This window comes from Bombus bifarius, unplaced genomic scaffold, assembly GCF_011952205.1.
Source record: "Bombus bifarius isolate JDL3187 unplaced genomic scaffold, Bbif_JDL3187 scf7180000008178, whole genome shotgun sequence".
Lineage (NCBI taxonomy): Eukaryota > Metazoa > Arthropoda > Insecta > Hymenoptera > Apidae > Bombus > Bombus bifarius.
In genome coordinates this window covers 869571-895222 of record NW_022884495.1, presented here as the reverse complement: position 1 = coordinate 895222, position 25652 = coordinate 869571, and the positions used below count along the sequence as shown (strand labels likewise).

The window sequence follows — 25652 nt, the reverse complement described above, 5'->3', positions numbered from 1 at the left end:
AATAGATTTTTCTATTTGTAAGGAAATCGCGAGGGTACGCAGTTGCGGACTATCGAAACACAAAAATGGCTTTAACTTTGAAACAGGGTCGAATAAGACACACGTTCGTACCAACTTTTCTCTTCTTTCGTGTCTGTTGCTCGCTCCTCGGCTGGTTGCCACGTATCACGATACACCCTATATATTATTACATTTGCCGGTGAAAGGTTAAAGCGAATCTCATTAAACCACGCAACGAGAAATAAGTGTAACGAGAAACCATCTCGTTAACGAATTAACGAAGCAAAATAAAATTGCTATTTAACACGAATCACACGTAAATCTGAAATTAATGCGAAAGCTATCACGCGGAAGTTAGGTCGTTGCAATCTGTTGGTATAATGACGATCGTTATAACCAAGAGACAGTATTCGTTCACAGTCAAACGATTAAATGCACAATTTCCCTCTCTCTGTCTGTCTGTCTATCGTGAGAGACAGAGTTTGATAAGTGCCGCGAGCAAGAGATGCGGAGAACTTCGTGTTTAGCATGTCCCGCGCGAATCACGTGCTTATAACTCACTTGACGCTGATTGAGTTACGCTTAACGTGCGTGGCAATCACTGCGCTTACTGTAGACTTTACGTCGAGGCTCGTCGTCGTTCGGTAACGTTCATCGATCCTCCAGTTTGATCAGATTTTATGGTGTCCTGGATAAGTTGCTCGGTGGTTTGTCCTTGCGATAACAGTGCAAACCTTGCATAATCTTATGAGGAAAGTTTTAAGAGCATGGCGTTAGAGCATGGGGCGTGTGTTGCTTCCGTGATTCTACACTTATAAGTAGAAGGCGATAGAGCTTGGATTACTATGGTGGTTATCATCGTAGTTGGTGGTAATTTCGATCATTGGCGTAAACGAGGACGAGTATGTCTCTTGGCGAATAATTCGCACAATTTCCTTTCCAAATCAACTATTTTTCGTTCTCTTAGTTCTTCGATTTTCTATGCCCTCGGTATTTTTATGCGAATCTACGTTTTAGTAGTATTACTATTTAGTATTTTCAGTATTAGTATTGAGGTGTAAGTATAGTATTTGTACTGCCGATTTTCTTCTGTTGTTGATGCGTAGAAGAAAAATCGGACTGCAGTCGCCGGGATTCGAACCCGGGTCCCGAACGTTCGTAAACTAAGGCGCTAACCACTGCGCTGCCGTCGTCCGACACTAGTTAGTGTCGAGTGGTGGTATTTACCATTGAGTGTCGCCACAGTATTTATAGCATATATATGGTATTTTATAGCATATATTCAGTTTTAGTATTAGTATTTAGTATTATCAGTTTTAGTATTAGTATTACGAATACAAGCAAAAATGGAATTTAAATTTGAATTTAAAAACCTACGAAGTTCCGCTGATGAGATTCCAATTAGAAATACTAAATCATCGGTTGTCCGCAAGCGATCGATCTTCCGCATCACTCGTGTCATCTAAACGGTAAACCGGTAAAGCAGAGAAAAGTGAGAACCAAATACAATTGGAAGCAACGAGTAGGCGTGGCGCGAATTAAAAATTAACAAAAGAAAGAAAAAAAGACTTGTATCGTTTAATCGAAACGAAATTGCTCACGATTAGCGTAAATCAGCGAAGCGAGCGTACTTTGGGCAACTGCGGGTCGGGAAACACTGGAAAAGGAAGAAAAAGAGACGCTATGTAACGTATGCAAGGGATATAAGATAATGGGATCCTGTGTATGCAACGTAGGAGATAACGATCGTTGGATAATAATAAAGTTTCAAAATTCCGTGGAATTAAGCGAAATTTAGTTACGTGCTTTCGCGATAGTCTACAAAATGTAACAGCTTGTGTAAATTACGTGCAACGTGTGACATAGTGATTATAACAACAATAATAATAATAATAATAATAATAGTAATAATAATAATAATCTGACCGTATTGCGCGTAAAAAGAATTACTCGCAGGTGGCAAGATAAAACACGGATAAAGTGGAATGTAAAAATAGGATTGAATTTTACGAGCTCTCGTAATACCTGACTTTACACCTTCTCACAAAAAAAAAAAATACACGCCTGCTATCGTTATGTTCTTCCCAAATAAATTCACAATTCTCAAAATTCGACTCGTTACAGAGTTTTACGTTTCCGTAAAAATTCGTTCATTCGACCAGGCAGCTAATTCTACGTTAAATGTACCACCGACACAGAAAAAGGAAAGACAAGAAGATAAAATAGAACGTGTATAGCATAGGGGCTACTACATACACAGAGGCGTATATCGCGTATGTATAATAGGAACGTACAGACACGATGGAAGCAAACTTCGGTTAAGCTTTGCACTGACAAGGAGGAAAAAGCAGAAAATCGACACCGACGCGACACAGGCGAACATCATAGGCGTGTAATCGTTGAAACTATCCAACTACACCTTCCCTAACACCTTGGTTACGCGTCGTTGAACGAAAAATCTCGTCGAGAAAGACCTGCACACACGATCCTCTTACTGTGGTAAGAAATCCTCTCCGCCCGAAGAAAACTGCAATTTGTACGGAGCACACGATTACGTACACAGAGAGAATGCTTTTACGACGCACGGTTGACATCCGATTCGTCTCTTTCTGCAGATTTCCCGACGGGAATGTTTATAGGCGATCAACGAAATCCGCTACTCGGCCGAACAACCTTACGAACTGGTATTTTTGTGACAGATAATCGATGCCCTGTCCACGCCTGATTTTAGTCGGTCGAAAAATCGCAGTTCATCCGGCGAAATCGAATATCGGCAGGGGATGAAATCGCGCGTTACGTATGGACCGTGAAATTGTTCCGAATCGACGATGAAATCGTGCCCGGGCCATCGTGCTTGTGCCATTTCAAACATGCTTTTTCTATGCAGTTGTGTCTCTGTGTTTAAAAACGTATCGGTATGAAATAAATTGCAGTCGTTTAATATAAATGGAATCTGCTGTCCCGTTGTTTTACACAAATTTTCCACTTTCTTCCTCGTGTTTTGTGGCTCGATTTTTTCATCGTACGATGTCACCATTTGTTTTGTTACTATTGAGATGTGTATCGCAGCATCGTGGACGAAAGACCTAAAAGATATCGGGTAAACTTATAACGGGCCTAAGAAAAGACGAAGGGATGCTGGAACAAGCAGTGTCGGTGGAGAAGCCAGAGAGTGTGAATCGAGAAGTCAGATAGTGCGAGTCGCGTTGTCGAGAGAGTGTTGCCAGTCCGCGTGAGAGAGAGCGTTGGATCCGTTGCGACGAGAGTTGCGAGTTAACTCTTGAGTTGTCTAGATTATAGCACGTTATTGTGATTAGTTCACGTTAAACAACCATCGTTCTTCTTTTCAATCAACATTTGTACAATCCATTTACTATAAATAAATCATCATCATCGGTAATAATCGAGAATAATTATTATACAGGGTGGTTGATAACTGGTGGTACAAGCGGAAAGGGGATGATTCTACGCGAAAAAAGAAGTCGAAAATATACGTACGAAAATAATATAAAAGAAAGACGTCTATTATTTCCTCATAAAACGAAAGAAACTTTTCGGACAACCCGATACTTCGTCCCGTTTCGTTCTTTGCCAATTTGGTATCCGTGTTTGCTTAAATATCCTGTCGTCACTCCGCTGTTTCTTCCACCACAGTTCCGTCTTCTCCTTTCCGACAAAGCATCTTCCCTGCGATCTTCCTTCAGCCTCTCTTCGAATCTAACCGCTCTGAATGCTTTCATTCTCAGCTTTTCCCTCTTATTGGGTTGGCAACTAAGTGATTGCGGATTTTATCAATGGGTGGTATTGACAAAATCCGCAATCACTTAGTTGCCAACCCAATAGCTGCGCTCGGGAACGAGACGTTCGAACGTCGTTCTATCCCACAACAAGTTCAGCCAGCGTTTTATTAGGAAATACGTATAACGCGGTACTTTAATTTCCTTCGAAATTTTCTCTGTTTCCAATCGTTTGGGAAATATATCGTCGCAACAGGCTATGCAGAATACCGTGCATATTCCAATGAATTGGTAACAGAAGTCTTTGAATTTGTATTTAAAGAAAGACGCGTCTTGTACGTTATTTTCAGCACATATTCATCTTGTTTTTGGTAGCAGATACACTTGCACCGCTTTTCGCTACCATTGCTCGTACTCGTCGCGTTTCAATGCATCGCCAAGACAAAAGTTATTTTTCTTTTTCAGTGGAACGTCGGTCTGTTCGTGTTCTTTTAGCATTTACAAGATCTTTCTTCTTTCTTCTTTTTCTTCTCTTTTTTTTCTGTTTCACGGAAGGAGACTTTACACAGGAAAAGGGACGAGACCGAAGAGTCGTTGAAATTCGCGTTTTCAGACGCAATCGGATCGCACGGAAGCCTCTTTGGTCGTGCGATTCTTGTCTGGAAAATGACGTAGAGTGGATGGAAACGACGAATCACCACAAAATATTCCATCTGGCTGACAGTTCGCAATGAAACCGATGATTCTTCGTCAATTTGTGGTTCCATCAGTTTGAAAGCTTTCAGACCTTTCTCTCCGCCGCGTACAATCTCTGCTTTCTCTCGTTTCCACGAATAACGAAACTGACTGCGAGCTTTTCGCTCTTTCGTAACTGGAAATTTCGTCGCCAGTTTCGTAACTTACACGTCCCAACTAGCATCTTATCCACTGTCCATTTCTCGCCTTCTCCGGACAAACAGTTTCAAAAATTCACTGCCACTTTATAATCCGACAAAAAGCGCTTTCCCCATTGTCTTCATATCCTTGCCACTGCTATCGTGAAATTTGTCGCAAGTGGTGCATTTTTCCGTACGATAAAGCGACGAAGGTGGAGCACTCGAAAATATGGAACGCTGATACAAATTCACCGACTACGTATAAATGTGATTTTTATACAACACACATACATATAAACAGTCGAGAACCATTTGTTGCGTACAAAAAGCGAAACTCGGCGAAAAGTGGACGTAGTATATTTACACGTCGTAAGCCGTCGATGTAAACGCAACTCCGCCACGAGTGCTCTCTCGTGTTACTTGAAATTATCCGAAAAGTTGCAAGTAGCTGGCGCGATCGACGAATTACACGGCGCAGGATGTTTAAAAGGCGCGTTAAAAATTTTCAACACGGCGAGCAATTCGATCTCAGCCGGCATGGAAAGCTAAACCGGGCATTTTCACTCGGCAGGAACGCACGCTGGTCGTGAATTTCTCATCGATCATCGCCGACGTCGGGACGAGAAACGAGGCTTTTCCAGCATTCCGCGTTGCTTGTTCTAACACGCGTAGTCCGTAAGATGGAATCCTTCGAGCACGTCGACTTTTCTTCGCCGAATAACAACTTCGACTTTTGACTTATTGCGCGAACCTTATCGTACACTCGTGACGAATCAAAAGCACGCGGTGAAAAGACAGACGGTGAATTATTTACTCGTCTGGTCGATCTGACTGGCAACTTTTATTTCTTTTCTTCTGTTTTTTTAACTTTTTTTAGTAACTCGTTTAACGAGCACAGGATCCTTTGCTATCGGCTACACAGGCACACGAAGGATGAAACTGAAAAGGTCGAGCTACGATAAATCTCAAGCTACGATTTTCACAATCTGCTTTGCGTGGAAGGTATTTTTGGAAGGTCAGAAGGTATTTTTGAGAAAAATGCTTCTCAGCTTTCGACGATCGGCCATCGATTTCATCCTACGTCACAGTGTACAAACACCGTTACGGTTTTTTTTATTTCATACGCGCACAGATGAACTGTGTTTGCACTAGCTGGCAGCAATTGCTTGATGATCGAGCGAAAGTTACGGGTACGCCGTTTTCACCCAACGTGGCAATATCGTACGAACGATCCGACTGCGCCAACCAACTTGTCAACCGACAGGTTTGTACAAACCGAGCGCTACCAGAACTCGAACCTGCCTGACCGAGCCAGAATGAGCAAAAGCGTAATTGATCGATAGAAGTGCAGGTGTGAAAATAACTGTAAAATGTATAATGAAAGGTTTTCATAAGACGCTGCGTTCTCGAGAGAAATAAATTGGAAAATGAGTGGCGCGCCTGCGCTAAACCACTTCTGAACCAAACAGATGCAAATTTCATTTTCTCGAGAACGAGACCTTAAGGGGAAAAATTGTATCTCACGTTTTTCGCTCATTTTCCCACGTGCAATAGTCTCCCGTTGCTCGTTTACCTGCACCTGGACCCTATAATTAGCCAAATTTAAATATACTTGACAAACGTTCGAGCTGTCGATTTGAGCCGTTTTTGATCGAAAACAGAATTCGGAAGAGTTTTATTTAATATTTTTGTCTTGCCATTTCACGCGGAATCGACTCACGTAACGCTCTGTATACGAATAGTCGAATTTTCTCATATTTTCATCTAAATATTAGGTTGTCCGACATGTTTCTTTCGTTTTATAAGGAAATAATAGTTACACAGGGTGGTTGGTAACTGGTGGTACGCGAAAAAAGAAGTCGAAAATATAGAATAAAAATTTTTCGTTCGAGGCTTTGTTTTCGAGAAAATCGACTTTGAATTTGCGCTCGGTACGCCTGCACTTTATCACGTCTCGTTATAACGGATCTCACTGTAGATCGTTGTCTCGATGGAAAAATTAAAAAAAAAAATTTTTATTCTATATTCGACTTCTTTTTTCGCGTAGGATCACCCCCTTTCCGCTTGTACCACCAGTTACCAACCACGCTGTATATTATTATAGTTATATATTATTATAGTTATAGTTATACATATATAGTTATATATAATAGCTATAATTATAATTATTTTATAAGGAAATAATAAAAATGTTTTTTGTTTTATATTAGTTTATTGAATCATACACGAACATAATAATCGAAATAGAGCGAAATGGATCACACATAATTCAATAAAATAATATAAAACAGAAATTGTTGTTCGTCTATTATTACCTTATGAAACGAAAGAAACTTTTCGGACAACCTAATACTTGCGAAGGCAACCGCATAATCGAGCGATCGATATTTTTCAAGCGCTTTTCCCATTCCTATATTTTCTTTCTTCTTTTTTTTTCGGTTAACCGGTTAAGTTTGCGCCAACGATTGCAGGATGTGAGCAAAAACGAAAACGTAGCGCGTCAATCCTGCGGCTGTTTTTCCGCGCGCAGTCGACTCCCATTGAAAATTCCTGTTTCAATTTTAATTCGTCCGCACGGCCGACGATGTTTGTAACGTCCGCCAGTCTGATTGCTGTCAATATTAACCTACTTATGTTTGCGCGGGCGTCATCCGTTTCGCGAAATCTCCGCTCTAATAATCGATCAGAGTCCGACTCGTCCCTGGTGACACGCGGAAATGCCCGAAATTTCAGAACACCGCTGATGGCGATTCGATTTCCTCCCTTGTGAATTTTCCAAAGCGAAATTCCGATATCGCCGGAACGCGAAGATATCGGCGAAAATTCGGAAAAGTTTGCCGACGTTCGCCAAGTGAAACGTTCGAAATTGCTTACGGCCGAAGAGAATTTTTCTGCGGAAATTACACTTACCGAGGGAATCGTAGTATTTCTTTATCTTAATTTCACTTAAAGTTGCTCGCGACTATACACACGCTCATTTTCCTATTACCTTTATCTGCTATCTAATTTTCGTTTCAATCAATTTATAGATGACACACGCGTGATACGCACGTACAAGTAATTGCATTATGATAAATTATATTACAGGTATTACTTTGTCCATAATTATCACGCGTCGTTATATTCTCACAAAATAGAATTCTTTTGAATAATCTATACATAGGCGAACACATAACAGAAAAGAACTATCAGAAACAGTTAATTGATACTATTGAGATATGTGTAATTTTGTGTGCTACATTAGATTTGCCGCGTAATAGTGACACACGTATGCGAGTATGAGTGTGTGAAGTATGTGCGTGCAGAGCGTCTCGTAAAACGGATGAATGCGACTGTTCCGTTGGTAATGTGGTAAAGAAGATGGGGAGATAAAGAGAGTGGTGAGACGCGTGCAAACGCGTATCGACGAATATCTTGTAAATCACATATCAAATAAATGTGAAACTATTTTGATATCAATCCTAAGTGTAATGTAAATGTTCCTATACATTTATTTCGGCGATTAAGATGCACAATTCTCGACAGAATTAATAGCCGATCGAATGAAACATAAAGATGTACAGCAGGAAAATTGGGATGGTGGTAATAATGGCGTGGTTAATTCTCCATTTCTCGTAGTTCGAATTGCGATGGGATACTTTGTTCGCTTTTTACGTCTATTGATAAAAACTAACGTTATAGATTTCGATATATTCCGAGAGACACGCGAAATGTTTGCTTTTCTTGCTTTTATTACAGATCCGAAGTACTTTTTACTATTTCTAAGCGTCGTAAAAATAATATTTATAAAGGACATTCACGAACCTAGTTTCATTGGAATTCTCAATGACGAAACTTAGAAAAGGCGAGAAGTTTGTCTACCGTCGATCATCGATCAGCGATAATTCAATCGCGTAGAAGATACGAGCGATTCGTTGAGATACTCGTCGAGTAAATCTGCGCAAACCAACGAACGTGGATAACCGTTCACGCGTCGATCAACGTATCAAGCGAAACTGTAATCGCGTCGTTATTTGACTGGCGGCGTATCAAATCTAAATTAGTACCGGCCGTCTACCACGGTTTCATGGAAGTTAACGAAGTGAGTAATTCGCTAGCATTACTATAATTCCGTGGAATTTGCGGGCTTCTGGCCGTAATGTAAATGCATCATTAATTTACAGACCAACGTATTAGCCGAAGTTCAAACTTCCGATAGAAACGACCGGTACAAGGTAAAGTTCAATTTGTTCGTACCGACTGCTCGTTCGTGAAAATCGTTTCAGTTCTATCGAACGTTTTTCGCGTCTATCTCAAACTTCATTCTTCGATCGTAATTACATTGAACACGATATCGTTCGTGACTTTAAATCGTAAAAGGCGTAACAAGACCTCTGTTCCTTAGCGCAATCGGTATTTCCACAGTTGTATCGCTCATCGATGGTATCACGAAGTACCATAAGAGGTCAGGTCTATCCTGTATCGCGTCCATGATAAACTAACCGTTACCGATAACCGTTGACAAAATAACGGACGAATGGATCGACTGTCGATAGACCGATATAAATTTTACCACGGACGATTGGTACAGACCATTGACTAAGAACAGAATAAACGTGACGTTGACCAGTTAGCTGTTTGTGGCGAGTATAGTCGTCATGCAGAAGTGGCAATATTTTGTGTTTTGTATACTCGTTGTCACTTACTTTTTGCCACACGTTTTAGGTACATGCTTTTCGAAGAGGTCGCAACAGCTAGCTGGCCAAATGGAATTTTGTGTCTCGGGTTCTGAAATATCCATAGATGGAAATACCGACCTGGAAAAGAAGCCGAGTGTTTCTTACGCCCTCTGCGACGTGCTACGACGAACGAAAAATATATGGCGGACCACTCGTCGTCGATGATTCGGAAGAAAGGGATTTGTACGACATTTCGATTTATAATAATTACAAGCGTTTTCGTTCGATTCCTCTACAAGATTTTGCATTATTCAAGACTCGTTATTTCACAACGAATCTGTAAATGTTTGCTACCTCACTTTTCTCATCGTATATTATAATTGCGTTCAATAATTAATTATCGAACACATCGATCTATCGCTTGTCACCTTGCCGGTCCCTCGGCCGCGTATCATTTGCCTAAGTGGTTACGAATTGAAAGTGGACGTCATCGTAATGACGTTTCGCGGAATTGACGGGGCGAAATTGGTAGAAAATGGAATTAAAAGCCGCCGATAAAATCAACGCGACGTACAAACGAGTTAGATATTATCGCGAATCGACATCTTCGTTCCTTTGTTAGTTCTGGCTCGCTTTGCTCAGTTTTCCACGAGCGTCGAACAAGTTGAAGAAGTTATATACGGAATATTCGTGACGAGTGTCGAAGAAGTTTAACGTCGGCGTAATAAGATGAGGATTAAGTGTCACGGTACCCGCGGATGGTACAAGAAAAAGCTAAAGAGTACGCGTTTACGATATTATTTCATTGTAATTTCGATTTATGGTAAAGTAGTTGTAACTTTACGCAACATAGTCGACTATCACAACATTACACATAGTATTTCTACTTTTTTCCCATAGAGTGAACACGTTATTATTTTATTGTTTCTTTATTCCTTCGTATAAAAATTCACACACTGCCAATAATACCATTGCTTTCTCCTTCAGCCAATTTCATCGTTATTCCCCTACCTTTCTTCTTGTCTGTCGATTCTATTACATCGTTCGCGTTGTTTCATCCCTCGTCATTTCGAATTCATTTTTCCCAACGATTCCCCACGGTAGAGTGCTCTCTATCCCACACGGAACATAAATTACTATAGCCAATGTATCAGCACTACGTATTACATCATATTTATGTTCCTTCGAAAATAAGATAATAAATCGTACGAAACGTTGCACACGATAACGCGGATCGCGTTACATTCTTTTCTCCGTACGCAGCAGAATATTACAGACGAAGCAGATTTTGCGTTTAATATCTCGTGTTTCTATTGGCAACTAAGTGATTGCGGATTTTGCCATTAGCTGGTATTGACAACATCCGCAATCACTTAGTTGCCAACCCAATACCATCGATGTAGAGGTTCTACGTAAAATAGCGACTTGCACGCTTTCGATAGTTCGCCGCGTGAATATCTCGACGTCGTTGAAATACCGATACGAATATAGAAATTCATATTTCGATAAAAACGATTCAAAAAATTCCAACTACGCGGATATTTGTTTCCTCCTCTAACACTTAACGCGCCAAATGTGTCTCTCAAGCACTGTAGATGAAGCCGACCAATACGCATTAAAATATCGTTTCCTGATAAAATCGTTGAAATGGTGGGGGAAATTGTTCTTTATTAAAGGCTTATGTATTTTACAAGATTTCTCAGGAAATCAAATTATTGGTAAGTCAGCTCGTAAGTAACTGTCGGAATAACAATGTGTATGGCAGGCGGCACATAAGGAACAACGTTTAGATGGGAAACTGCATATGATAAATCAGTTGTCGAAAGGGAAAAAGAAAAAGTGTCTTGTTTGTTCATCAAAAGGAAGTAACGCGGTAAAAGAACAAACAATCTTCTACTGTGAGACCTGTGAACGCAAACCCGGTTTACATCCCAATGAATGTTTTAAAAAATTCTCAATTATAATTAACACTTTGACTGCCACACCGAAATCACATGTTTCGCTGAGGGCGCCACGGTAGTATTTTTATTATTCAAAGCATATAATGGCGAAATAATAAGAAATTGACGATGTAAGACAACGTTCTTCCCCAATGGACCGTTTATCTCATTGGTGGTCACGGGTGACCACCGTGGCACCTTGGTAACAGTCGATAGCGACATATTGTAGCGAGGCTTCGTTTATTTCAACAAACCATTCGCGTCCGTTATTTCTTTGTAAGCAAAACGTGCGGAATATACAGGGTGGTTGGTAACTGGTGGTACAAACGGGAAGGGTGTGATTCTACGCGAAAAAAGAAGTCGAAAATATAGAATAAAAATTTTTTTTTAATTTTTTAAATTCTTCCATCGAGACAACGATCTACAGTGAGATCCGTTATAACGTACAGCACGCGTACCGAGCGCAAATTCAAAGTCGATTTTCTCGAAAACGAAGCCTCGAACGAAAAATTTTTATTCTAGATTTTCGACTTCTTTTTTCGCGTAGAATCACCCCCTTTCCGCTTGTACCACCAGTTACCAACCACCCTGTATTGTTGAAACGTGTAGAAGATATTAGTAAACGGTATTCGCTCGTTCTATATATAATAGCAAGGTATGTTCACACTTGTAACTTCAATTATACGATTATAAAGCAGCATTTACGATTATTTTCTAAGCTGTGTTTATAATAATATTCGTAGATTACCCCTCAAAGATGTGCACGCAAACACAGTGCACCGTTAGATGCAAGATTTGTCCTCATTTTTTTTTATCGATGTTCTAATAAAAATGTTTAATCGTTCAATGGGGCACTTTTCATTTCAAAGTATATTCTATTTTTCGGTTATATTCCAAATTCCCCAACTGTCAATTTTCATTGAATTTTTACAATTGTAAGAAGTTCAAGAGCTCCGGTCACCAATGAACACCACCGTGGCGTCACAGGAGAAACCGTGACGGGTCGTATATGCCCCACGTGGCAGTCAAAGTGTTAATATAAATATCGTAATCAAAATTCTATTACTTCTGAGATGAATAAAGATCGTTTCGAATGACTTTAATATTATTATTTATACGTGACTGTAGTGTAGAGGATGGTCGTGTGGTTTGTTGTTTGAATAACGAGATAACTCGCTGCTGAAATCGTCAAGTGTATTTTAAAATAATAAATAAATAGGTACAGACAATATTCGCTAACAGTAGCTACAGTATTCGTTACAATAGCATTTAAAATCTCACACTTAAAAACTTGCAAGTTCGAATATGATCATCATAATACGTGTGCAACGTATCTAGGATATCTCATGTATTTTTGTATATGTAAATTGTCTATAAATATTCACGTTGTAATTGAAATATTCGCTTGTTTCGATGCAGATAGTCAACTGAACATCGCACAAGGTGTAAAGCGATTTTTTCGTGATTATTGCCAGAACACAGGGTTGCACGGTTTTCGATACATCGTTACAGGCGAGACAACATGTCATAAAATGGTTTGGCTCATGGTAAGAGGAACTTTCTTATCGCGTCGGATAATTTCGATAAAAACTACAAAAATTTCTTTCATTCGTTTAACGCGTAGATCTGCTTGGCAGCGATCATCTTCTGCGTATTGCTGATGTTACGTTTGTGGCAATATTATTCGAACAACCCTACGGTGACGATAATAGACACGTCGAACCCCATAAGGGACTTACATTTTCCAGGTATCACGATATGCAACAACAACAAAGTTTATAAACCTCATGCTGATAAAATCGCGCAGAAATTGTAAGTAAATCGTAGTTCATAGCTACTTGTACCTTAACAAGTGTGTCTTAAATCGTTCTCACGAAATTCTTTCAAATTCTTAATATCCTTGAGATCGTGGATCGTGTTGTATAATTTTGTTGCACAAATTTTTCGAAATTTAGCGTCAGAAGGTACGCGTTACAAATTTTCACAGTACATAGCGCTTTATCAAATTTGTTTTTCTCAGTATCATTTAGCAAATAGAAAGCGATGTTATATTTAGTATGAATTTAATTTTAAGATAATTGAAACGGGCACTCGTTGAAAAGCGACGTTTATTGTGTAGGATTTTGATACCTACGCGAATAGAAATAATATTCTATTCGAGTAAAACTTATTGAGTATAATTATATATTGAGTATAATTTACAAATGTGATGTTGCAACTTTGTAAAAAACTTGCAAGGACCTATGAATACACGTAAAAATGAATTCATTGAAACGCATTAATAATAGCGGCGCCTGTTGTCACATTCTTTTTCAAAACATTAATAACGAAATGTTCGCGACTCGATAACATCTTCCTCGATAATACCATATCGCCTCTAACATCGTTATTATTGTTTATTTATTTATTGCCGTATCGACTGATAGTTACGAGCTACTACAATTACATTACCTAAGATAACATTTTTCACACGATATTAATTGATATTTACGTGCGACGAGGAAACGTCAGGTCGCGTGTCTCCTATCAAATTATAGCGTCGTCGAAGCGTTTGTAAATAAAAGCTTGTCATCGTCTTAATATCGTACGAATCCTGGTATTTTTTGATCTACGAAAGTGTCTTGTGTTTATTAACACTACAACTACCATATTAGTCAAATTGATTGGTTTTACAATTTTATTTTACAATTCCCACTTCGTGTTATATTTTTTTCCGCAATGATGTAATGACTTCCGCAACGATAACTAAAAGAATAATATAATGAATTTCATTTTCTTTTTTATGTATTCAAACTGAAAATAATTTTATATCGAGGCTACTGATACCAATACCAGTCAAAATGACTGGTACTTGTCAAAATGTAAAAGGGTCCTGCAATCTGTTTATCGAACCCCAATTAACCAGTTTCCTCGTTTAGTACAACTTCCCACGCGTTTTTCAAATTTTTACCGCGCATCGTTCGATACGATGATATCGGTTATCAGGAAAATTCCGGATCGATCGCTAGATCGCTAAATGCTAACGCTTGAAATGCCACAGCAGTCAAAATGACTGGTTCTACAATTTTATAAATGTGTCAACCCTCGTTTAGGGATCATAGTCCCAGACGGATTAATAACGTTGAGGTTGAGGTTGACTGATTGAAGACCGAGTGGATAAATTTGTAATAGAAAAGTATATTGAAATAATTAAAGGTATAAGTGTAATGTATAATGTATAAGTTTATGCTGATTCACATCCTTACTCTCTTAGTGTTACTAGACAGTCGAATGATAGGGAGCACGTTCATATATTTATAGCAAAAGGACATTACCAAAAAAGTTAAGCTTATAACTTGAGCTAGAGGCTACAGGGAACATAAATAGAAATCTGTTTATTTGTTCCTTTGTTCCTAGACCTTGCAACCCAAAACATAATGTATACTCGATACAATAATATGCACCGCTCCTTATTTAGAATATTTCTGCGTAGTAGCAGTCTCTAGGTCACAGATATACACAAATAAAGATGTAAAATTTTTCTTCGAGTAGTTACTTCAACGAATAATACCAAAAATGTACTACATAACATGGAATTCCTTCTGTAAGAAAGTAGTGAATCAATAAATATAAAAATATTCTATTATTACGTATTTTTTAAAGACCAGTGATTTTCACTGGTTTTGGTACAAAACCGAACTTCGTGTTAACTATCGGTAGTTCTAGTGTTAATCTACACACTTAACGTCGTTCGTAGTTCTATCTATAGCTTCGAAATATGGCGCAAGTGAACAAATTAAAGATCTTATTTCATCCAAATTCTATCGCAAGGATTTTCGCGAGTTGAACGTTTCAATTTTCTTAACTGCTTTTAAAAATACATTAATGACAATGATATGTAAATAATTTCGCAACGTAAAGCGCGTTTTTAGTTTCTTCGATAAGTGTGAGATACGCGAAATCCGATAGACATATACAGAGTGTTTGAAAAGGTCGAGGACAAACTTGCACTGCGTGTTAATAAGGTGAAGTGGATAAAAAAAGTTGCTACAAACTCGACGACGATTTATCTCACAGTTACGAGCAAAAACTGTTATCAATCGTTTAGACAGATGCAATAAATATTCGAAATTTCTTTCCCCTGCAAGAATGCAGACTTCCATTCGTCCAACTCTTTCGAATATTCCCATTCGTGTATTTTCTAAACCCACTTTTATGCACACATTTTCAAAAGCTCCGCGGACCATAAACAAAGGTCCGCGGAAGTTAGGTCTGATGACCCGGAAGGCCAACTAATTGCTCGTTAAAAATTATCTCTGTGCATCCGTATAACGAGTCCAAAGAACAAATTGTCTGGAAATCTTCGAACCCTCGTCGTTCTTCCACCAAGAATTTTCGAACATAAATTCATACGAAGCTTCTCTTTTTCACTCGCTGCTTCCTCTTATTAACGCGTATCGTAAATTTCCTGTCGACCTTTTCGGACACCCCGTACATAGACTGCATGATGTTCGCCGAACATATTTCACACGTAGTACACGCACGCGTCCAATAAACGAAACGGAGCAATCAAGCTGCCAGATATATATTTCTGAGAAACAATTTCTCTCAATAGGCTGAATTATGGATTCGATAGTGACATGAGCAACAAATTGTTCTCTTCGCTGATGAAACTGATACGACCGGACAAAATTGAGATCGATAACGCAACCGCGTCCTGGGCCCTCGACATCCTCGGTTACACGGTCGAGAGACTTATGCTCGAGGTGAATAACGTTGTTCTTGCGTTCTGACAAATCTGTAGAGGACTTGTGTAGACTTGTGTAGAGGATGTTTCATCCTGAGATTCATTAGACGAGATTGCTCGTTGTTGAAACCGTCGAATATACAGGGTGCTTGGTAACTGGTGGTACAAGCGGAAAGGGGGTGATTCTACGCGAAAAAAGAAGTCGAAAATATAGAATAAACATTTTTCGTTCGAGGCTTTGTTTTCGAGAAAATTGACTTTGAATTTGCGCTCGGTACGCCTGCACTTTATCGCGTCTCGTTATAACGGATCTCACTGTAGATCGTTGTCTCGATGGAAGAACTTAAAAAATTAAAAAAAATTTTTATTCTACATTTTCGACTTCTTTTTTCGCGTAGAATCACCCCCACCAGTTACCAACCACCCTGTATTTCAAATAATTAAATAAATTAGTATACAGACAATATTCGCTGAGACGCTGCACGTAGCGGCGACATTGTTTCGCTTGGAATTTATTTATTATTATATTACGTGTATCATAACGATCTTGATAATCCGAGGTAAAACAACAACATGATTTGAATTGTCCTCTACTCATGTGCCGCTACAAATCCTTTCGTTAGCCTCGTTCATCGAAAAAAATAATCGTCCAGCTCGTGGAGAAGATACGCTCGCTGGTTCTTTTTTCCTTTTTTGTTTAAGGAAACGAAAGAGAGAGATACAAAGCGACGAAGAACGAGCAGGGAAAAGTATTTGTCTCGTTAAATCGGTTCTGCATGGATAGATAAGTTCATGGAGGAATTATATCAATCATACTTGTTCCTCGAAAATTTGTGAATTTTTCTCTCTTCTCGTGTTTCCAGTTTCCATCGAACGAGAATTTCGTATTCTCTCGGCCCTTTTGCTGCCTCAACAAACACGATAATCTTTACTTTGTTACAGTTGATGCATCCTTGTAACTTGTTGCTAGTGAGATGCGGCTGGTTGGGACAACTTTACGACTGTAGTAAAATTTTCAAAACCGTCAGGTCGAACGAAGGCTTCTGTTGCGGCTTCAATTATCATTTTGTCGGCGATTACAAGTAAATTCGAAAATCCGAAAGTCTCTACCTATATCGAAACTGCGCTCTTTGTAATTCTACGTCTAATTGACAGAAGCTTCTGATAAAAAAATATAGAACGTAGCTGATATGTTCGGAAATATATTAAGAAAAAAAAAAAAGAAAAAGTTTCATTGAAACGTCTCCGTCCTTTTATTTCTTTCGTTTCGATAATCCGTCTCGATTAATTTTCCCTATCAGAAATGTTGTATTTTTATAAACATTTTAATGAAGTTTAATGTTGCATGTTCGATTGCTTCCAGTGACGAATATGCTTGGTTAATGAACATCACGATGGACTCCGAAGAACTAGACGTATTAACTTCGAATAATTCTTTCCCGGGTGTTGACAACATACTGGTAATAGTGTGCAATGATTAATACGTAAACGTATCGTCTGATAATTACTCGGCAAATGTTCACGAGCTACACGGTGAAAGGATTAATGAAGAGGTTAAACACACGAACCTTCTGCTTCAGCACGTGCCTGGAACAGGAAGTGATATTGGCTTGGCGGTGGCGTTGAACATCGACGCTGACAATTACAAAAGTTCGGTGAGGCAATTTGTAGGTGCCACGGTTTTGATCCACGATCCGTTAGATTACCCGGATATCGGTGCACAATCCGCCTCTCTGCAACCGGGCCACGTAATGTCGATGACGCTGACCGGCACGAAATTAGAAAGCTCCAAGGATATTCAGAATATACCTCTGTCTAAAAGGATGTGCTTGTTTGATGGCGAGGTACGTGAGGCAATTGATATACGCAGTGATTAGAAAAATCTATCGGTACATCGTTAACGTTCATCGTATTTTAGCGTTTACCTTTTTATTTTACCTATTTATACAGGGTGGTTGGTAACTGGTGGTACAAGCGGAAAGGGGGTGATTCCACGCGAAAAAAAGAAGTCGAAAATATAGAATAGACATTTCTTTTTTTAATTTTTCCATCGAGACAACGATCTACAGTGAGATCCGTTATGACGCGATAAAGTGCACGCGTACCCAGCGCAAGTTCAAAGTCGATTTTCTCGGAAACAAAGCCTCGAACGAAAAATTGTTATTCTATATTTTCGACTTCTTTTTTCGCGTAGAATCACCCCCCTCCCCCGCTTGTACTAAATATATTAAATTGCAACGATTGTTTCACGTTTATTTATTTATCTCGGAAATTTGTCTTTATTTCTCTTTGGAAATTGATAACGAAAATGATGCGATCGCGGGTAGCAGCGACAGACGAAAAAGGAACTTCGTACGGGAAACGTGGAAAGGGAAATATTTTCTATATTTTTAAGTATACTTGGAATATTATATAATAAATATATGAAGTAAGGTATAGATATATTTGCACTTTGTGATTGTACGTGTACGTAGTGTGATATCAGGTTTTTTAAATTGATAATACATCATAAGGAAGCTTCTTGTAAGAATTAATATTAAAACTAATTGCTAAATAATGTTATCTCTCTGAGAGGGAAATAACATTTTATATTTTCTGCTTCGAACTTTTTGTGAATATTTCCCGTCGAATTTTCCCAGCGCTTAATGAGATCGCCGTGTTAGACTTTCTTGAACATCGCTGCTATTAACATTATCGAAACAAAAATAAGGACTTCAAAAACCAGGGCCGGCGTGACCTTTCGCGAGACCTGAATACACCTTCAAATCCTGCGCTTAGATTTTATTTACTAATGCTATTACATGTTATGTATTTCTTATAAGCAGCTGTTTTAAACAAATCCAAGTAATATTTTTTCGCATCCAAGAGGCAAAAAATTCAACGAAAGTACGAAATCTGTAATCGTGTGTAACTTTTGCGAAAAACTCTTCATGTAGTTTAACCCCTTAACCTACAGTTACGGGCATAGCCCGTAGTGGATGATCGGACCAAACGCAAATCGGCCCAAAATTCTCGAACGTGAATCGTAGGTTAAGGGGTTAATTTCTGTAAAAAGTACATTTCTCTGAAAGCGCCTGGATTCTTTTATCCAAAGTAGTTTCCAGGATACGAGGACTTCGTGGAGTTACACCGAACTTTGATGATGTTTTCCCTTAACCTGAACCTTAAAACTGCATCATCGCTACTAAAAAAATATCTCGCATCTGTCGATGGTATCGTCATTCTATAAAAAAGTTAATCAAAATCAGTGTTTCTTAATTGGGTAATTTTCGTAGACCGCGGAGCCTCTTAAAACGCGGCGAACACGCTGAACCTGCCTTGTCAGAAACTGTTGCGTAACAAGAATATAAAAGAAAGTTCACGAATGTACGTACTGGACATATTCCATAAACATCGTTAGTGAAATGATAAATGCAATTGTGAAATAAAAATTGTATTAACAAGTTGGACAAGCTGAAGAGAATACTAAAAGTGGCAATTCTCTTTAACTAGAATTCAAGAAATTTCTCGTAATATACGTGAAATACGTGAAATAGTTAATTTTTAATCATTTTACTTTATGAAACGTTTAATTTAATTTAATATGTGTGTATAGAATTTTTTAAACTTTGTACCACTTAAATGTAATTTACAAGACGATAATTATAAAAAGAAATTTCTCTTCTTATTTTTAGACAACCGGAGAACGAAGATATAGTTATCAAACGTGCATTTCGGAATGCTTACAACAGCAAATTTATGGTTCCTGCGGATGTTTACCCTTTTTCTTTCCAGACCAGCGTGAGTAATTTTTAGACGTAACTTTTGTTAAAGCTATCGATTATTAATAATTTCGTCGGATTTCAAGCGCCAGAACGCAGAATCGCAGAACGAGAAGTTGAATTTCATAGATCGTACCTTTCGCCGAGTAATATTTCAATGTTACACGGTCGAGTATCAAAAATTCAAAGTTATATGTCGATAAAGATGCAAATTGGCGGGAAACCTTCTCAGCAAACTTTCTCGTACGACCAAACAGCTCAAAAGAAATTTAATTTATGATATACATAATTCATCGTGATACATAATTCATGATATAAAAATTAAAAAATTCATCGAGAATAGAGCACAAAGTGAATAGCAGAATATCAACCTGATAAATCAAATTCTCTTTATAAAAATTATATCCTTTGTACGTTTACTGTTTTTTAATAGATCCGAACGTTCGTACTTGTTATTTGACTGACGTGGATTGCATCTTGTCCCGTAGAAGTAAGTTCGTTAAACACTTTCTTTTCTATAATTTATAATTTCATTTAACTTGCGATTTACTTTCCTATCGTCTGTTAGTATCGAATTAAGAAACTTGAACGAAAGTACGAGACGTATCCAGAAAATAAGTTCCGAACTGCTATGGAAAAAAGGCAGAAATTAATTTTCAAAACCTCAGAAAGCCTCAGAAAGGGTGCGCGCAACTATGTCGGCTTCAAAAGCACGAAATTTCCTGTTGTATTTTCCTAAAGTTCGATGTGTCTAAAATTCTGCGGTAAAAGAATATTTTGAAATTCTAAAAAGACGTGCGAATTATACGAATACGTCTGCCAGTGAACACGAGTGCGTTCTTTTATTCCAGTGAAAGATCAATTAAAAATTGTAAACGCGTTTTTTTCAAAACTAGATTTTTCCACTTTGCACCCGGTAGATCTCCGAAACTTATCCGATTAACTTGAAACTTTTGTACATTATTCCGCGTAACGTTATCTACGTTGTAGCGTATAATTTTCTCGATATCTTAATCCATTTTTTCTTCTTTTATTATTTTTAATAGACGTTAATTAGTTGTTTTTTTTTCAGAGAAAAATAAAATTTTGTTCTTAAGGAGACGCTATTTTCGTGTTTTTTAAAGTCACAGAAAAATCGTATGCTACATCGAGGATAATCCGTTAAAAATATTTTGCTTTCTACCATCCAGTCGCGTTCGCCGCTGGGTACAAGTAAACGAGGTCCCGCAGACGATGTCCTACCACCCCGTCATTTTGTAATTTTACGTAACAAAAAAAAATACCAATCCAGAGTTAAGATGTTGCTCGAGGTTATCTAAAAACATCTTGATCCTTTGACTAATACTCGTAGGCGAAAAAAAATCCTAGATTTGCCTTACTTTTGTAGGCCTGTAGAGTTGCACATCCTTCGGGTTGGCAACTAAGTGGTTGCGGATTTTGTCATTAAGTGGTATTGATAAAATCCGCAACCACTTAGTTGCCAACTCAATACTTTCGTACGCAGCTCTTGCCATTATTCAGACACTGGTCGCAACAGAGTTTTAGTTTCTGTATCCTCGCGTCGTAGGATGACGCCGGCTAGGATGCCACCCATACGACGAGCATAATTTCCGACATTCCAGACGATGCACAGTGGTCTGTCTGTTGATGATGTAGCGGGACAATAATCCAAAATCACGACCCATTGAAAATGAATAAATCTTTGTCATACCACAAGCCACCCACTTGGAGATATTGCAACGTCACCTGGTATACAACTTTGTATGTGTTTCGTATAAATATCGATCGGCGAAAGGAACGCGAGCCGATCCTTTGGTAATCGATTCTTAAAACTCACCGGTATCGGCTAAATATCGCAAGTGCTTGGTTGTACGGCGATTTAAATCGTCGGTATTTTTACAAGCAAATGGTAAAAATCGCGTTTCAGCCGCGTCTTTTAATTTCCAAACGAACGGAAATAAAATACGATCGTAAAAATGATTTTTCGATAACTTTCGTTGGAGAAGCTGTAGGATACCCAGGCACTCGGTGGAAATTAAAAATTTGTTACGCTGCTTCGTTCTATTTGCCTGGCGGAAGATATGTGCACCAGTTACAATTGCAAATATTTGCAGTTCTACGTAATTTTACGATCTCCTCGTTGTAAGAAGAATCGAACCGAGAATGGGAATTCGGATTTTGAAACGCCATCGGAGATCGAATGATGGAAGTTTCAAGGATACTGGAACAACGTCCATGGTGTTTCTCAAACAAATGAGAAATATTTACACCTAATGTAATGCAACGCACTCAAATCGTTTTGCAGCTGTTTCACCGCCGACTTGAAACGCCCATCAAATGCGCATACAGCCAACTCGTTCGAAATTTCGCAGTTCTTGCTATCTCCTTGTCGGAGGCTCATTGTCGTCTCAGTTTCAAAATTTACTGCGACCGACGTCTCGTCGTAAGCTATCGTTTCGTACGAAATTCAGTTCGAAAATCGGTAGATCAAAAATGAGCGACTCTTCTGGTGACTCTTCGTGGGCAAACGAATGGAAAGCGACGACATTGTGAAAATCGTCTGTTGCCACGAACTTGTTCTCTGACTGCGCGCACTAAATCGTCATCGATCGACGGACGGTCGACCGCTTCGCTGATCGTCGTGCACGTTTTCACGATCGTCGCTAAAAATTGCCAACACGTCTTGTCGTAGCATCACGCGTCACTTGTTCTTCGTACGCTTGACGAAGTTGACGATGAATGGCCGCCGGTTTCACGTTTCTTTTATTCAGAACGCGTCGCACGGCCCACGGACCGCTCTATTCTGTGCGAAAAACGAACAAATACCCGTAAACACGATCCGATTGTTTCCAACTGGCAATTACGGCTTGTCAATGAACAAAGGAAATTGGCGTGCGTGTGCGCAATTCCGATCGTAGCGTCGCAGCAGCGATATTTCTTAAGGGAACATACTTTGTGGAATCGGCTCGTACACGAAATTCAGTGATAAGATGAATGAAAATTAACGAGCCAATCGATGGCAGAAGATTTTCAAGAAACGCGTTTAAAGAATAATTTAATAACAACATTTCTTTTTAACAATTTTTACGAGAATATGAAACGAACAGAGATGATTTTTAATCTCTTCGTAACAATTTTGTTATTTTTCAAGTTTAACCTTGTTGTTTCATTTTCTGAGCAGGAAGTTTATCAGTGATACATTCGTCGCATATAAACGATTGCAGTTGCCTTCCGCAGTGTAACGATAAGAGTTACGAAGTGGTCTCTGAATCGATACAAATGAACGACGTAGGATACGATTCCGAATTGGCGTAAGTCACGATATTTTTTAACCCTGCTGTGCTCGTTCTCCATCCAGCTGTATTTTTCTCCTGTTAAAATATGTCTCGTATGTATTACGTACAGTACGATGAAATTGTTATCGATGCGCGTGGTTTCACATTTCGGTCTGACATTTAAAAGAACTTCTTAGAAGATTAGAAATTTTGCTTAAAAATTTCCTTCCCCTCGTAACAGAAATGCTGTTTTTGTTAACAACCTTTTGTCAGCGCCAGATTAAGTTAATTTTCGAAATGTTTGAAAATGGAAGCTTCTGTCTACAAGGATTTATGGGGAGAAAATTTGTTCCTTTACAGACGTGGCTTAGACGTCCAGAGTACTTCGTTTCTGTACGCGTATTTTCGAGATGGCACGTACCTCGAGTACCGGAAGCAAACTATCTTAGGATGGGACAGCCTTCTCGGTAAGAAGGACTTTCTCAGAAAGTCATCCATACGTTCTAGACTTTTTTAGACTTTTCGATCGTTGGCATAAGTGGCTAATAGGAAAGCGCGGCTAGGAGAATAAAGTAAAATTAAGCTGACTTTGTCGCGTAACTAGGCACGAGTTGGAGAAGTTCAATTGGAAAAGAAGGGGGCGATGAAAAAGTTTGCACGTGAGAATAAGGGAATTTTCTTTGAAAGTTCGCGATTAAGATCGTGATGACCAAGATATATATTTTGAATCGCGTTTATCTATTTATGCGAGAAGGTGAGGTCAGCTTAAAGTAACAGAAAGTAATTTTATCAAGCGTGCCGCGAGCTTCGTGTAATCTTCCACACAATCGTATTTTTCTAGCGTTGAAAAGTTCCTTCACTTTGAAGATGAAATTGCGAAATTATTACGTTGTACATTCCAATTTTGCATATAAACATTTAATAGTGAAAGTTAACCGAGAGTTAATTGAGAAGCTCTTTCTCCCTTGAACGTAATTAAGAAAATTCGATTCTAATGTTAATCTATATACATATACTATATTCGATAATGACAAATTATATTTAAACAAATTATTCCATTGTATTATTCGTTCCAGCTGTTATTCAAATCGGTATTAAAATCACGACGTGAATTATAATTTATCACAGCGAAATTAATCATATTATCGTACTAATCGCATTTCTTGTATTTTTAATTTTACCTGAATTTTAATAACAGAATAAATTTCAGCTTCCTTCGGAGGAATCTTCGGACTCTGCCTCGGCGGTTCGGTGATAAGTTTAGTGGAGTTCGTGTATTATTTACTTGTAGACATCTTTTCGTTTCTTAAAGAGAGAACAGAACGACAGGATCAAGATCTACCACCTGCCTCCAAATTATTCGTTTCTGTGCCCGCAAACATGAAGTTGAAGAAATGTAGTACGTCGAATTTGAACAAACGCATCTACCTTGCATGGGATCAACAGCTTTCTCAACGAATTCGGAAAAACTCCGAATTCGCGTGCAATATGTATCACGAATAACGTACGATATCGTGTTTAATTGCATATTATCGAACGTGCGTAGAATTTCTGCCAACTAATTTCCAATTGATTTCCACTGTCTAATAAAGTTTCACGTTTAAGAAGAACTTAATTTAACGATATTTAATTATCATCTAACGTAATCTATCAGATAAATGGCAAAAAGAAGATCAGCTGAATGAACAAGAAACGCCAATATTGTAATTAACTGTATTTGAAATTATAGAAATTTAGATCGCATTAATTAAAATCCTAATTATTACTATTTGAATATTCCTTAAATCTTGTTAAAAGCTATCCACCCAAGCGAATATTATTTTTCTTGTCGTTTCACGCTGCAATTATTAAACAACGTTTCGACGACTACGAACTCCAACAAATATTCGTCTTTTACGAATCACCGCTGTTTGTACATTGAAATTCACCCACCTGGGGGGTGACTTTATTTCTGTCTCTCGATGACGCAGGTGGTCGGTACAGGAAAAATTTGAAGGCGTTTTCCGCGATACGAAGGAAATGGTAGCGAAAGAAAATTATGCCGGAATAAAGCTGGGGGCCAGCTTGGAAAACGAGGCAAATTAGAATCGCATCCAACTTCAAGAACCGACTTGAATTGAACGCTGATGAAACGTCGACTTCACCCACGTTTAATCGCGATTAAACGAACCTTTCTCTTTCTCTTCTTAAGAAGAAAAGAATGGTATTTGAGGAAAAGTTCTGTTAACGCGAGTTCTTTGTATTTTAGGCTCGTGTAAAACAGCGGTGATTTCAAGACGATAGCGTTTTTACAGAATTAAAGCGACGCTAAATCTCCTCAAGCTTAATGTTAAATTGACAATGAAGTTTTATAATCATAGGATACCTTTTACGTTACGTAAATCGTTATTTTCTCTACGCTCATATACGGCTTCCTCGTTGCTATTCATAGGAAAATGTAAGGGCTAAGCATCGTTAAACGGAGAAAGTTTGCCTGAACAAGGAAAACCTTCTCCTTTGTCTAAAACCATAATGAACATAGGCGCTTTAATAAGTTACAATGACTTGTATAATATATCTTCTTGAATATTCATTTGTATTTAATATTTGTATAACAAGCTGGCAAACAGTGATTAAGTAGAATTTTCCAGCCCTACAGGCGGTAATTCTAATGATAATTTCATCGATTTAATTAGTAATT

At 38.5% G+C, this 25652-nt stretch overlaps 1 protein-coding gene across 1 annotated transcript; it reads left to right on the top strand.

Moving 5' to 3' along the window:
* Positions 1-9704: 9704 nt before the first annotated feature.
* On the top strand, positions 9705-25607 carry LOC117209610 (pickpocket protein 28-like). Its single transcript, XM_033451818.1, has 12 exons — positions 9705-10051; positions 12630-12757; positions 12835-13022; positions 15805-15955; positions 16879-17018; positions 17300-17396; positions 17517-17780; positions 19611-19716; positions 20131-20187; positions 22879-23008; positions 23333-23439; positions 24183-25607. The coding sequence occupies exons 1-12, from the start codon at positions 10000-10002 to the stop codon at positions 24473-24475; spliced, it is 1713 nt and encodes a 570-aa protein (XP_033307709.1). The 5' UTR covers positions 9705-9999; the 3' UTR covers positions 24476-25607.
* The last annotated feature ends 45 nt before the right edge of the window (positions 25608-25652 follow it).

Coding starts and splice junctions, on each gene's coding strand:
- LOC117209610 (XM_033451818.1), top strand. CDS start 10,000: ATGAGGATTAAGTGTCACGGTACCCGCGGATGGTACAAGAAAAAGCTA. Junction 23,009..23,332: donor GGATACGATTCCGAATTGGC/GTAAGTCACGAT, acceptor GTTCCTTTACAG/ACGTGGCTTAGACGTCCAGA. Junction 23,440..24,182: donor AGGATGGGACAGCCTTCTCG/GTAAGAAGGACT, acceptor AATAAATTTCAG/CTTCCTTCGGAGGAATCTTC.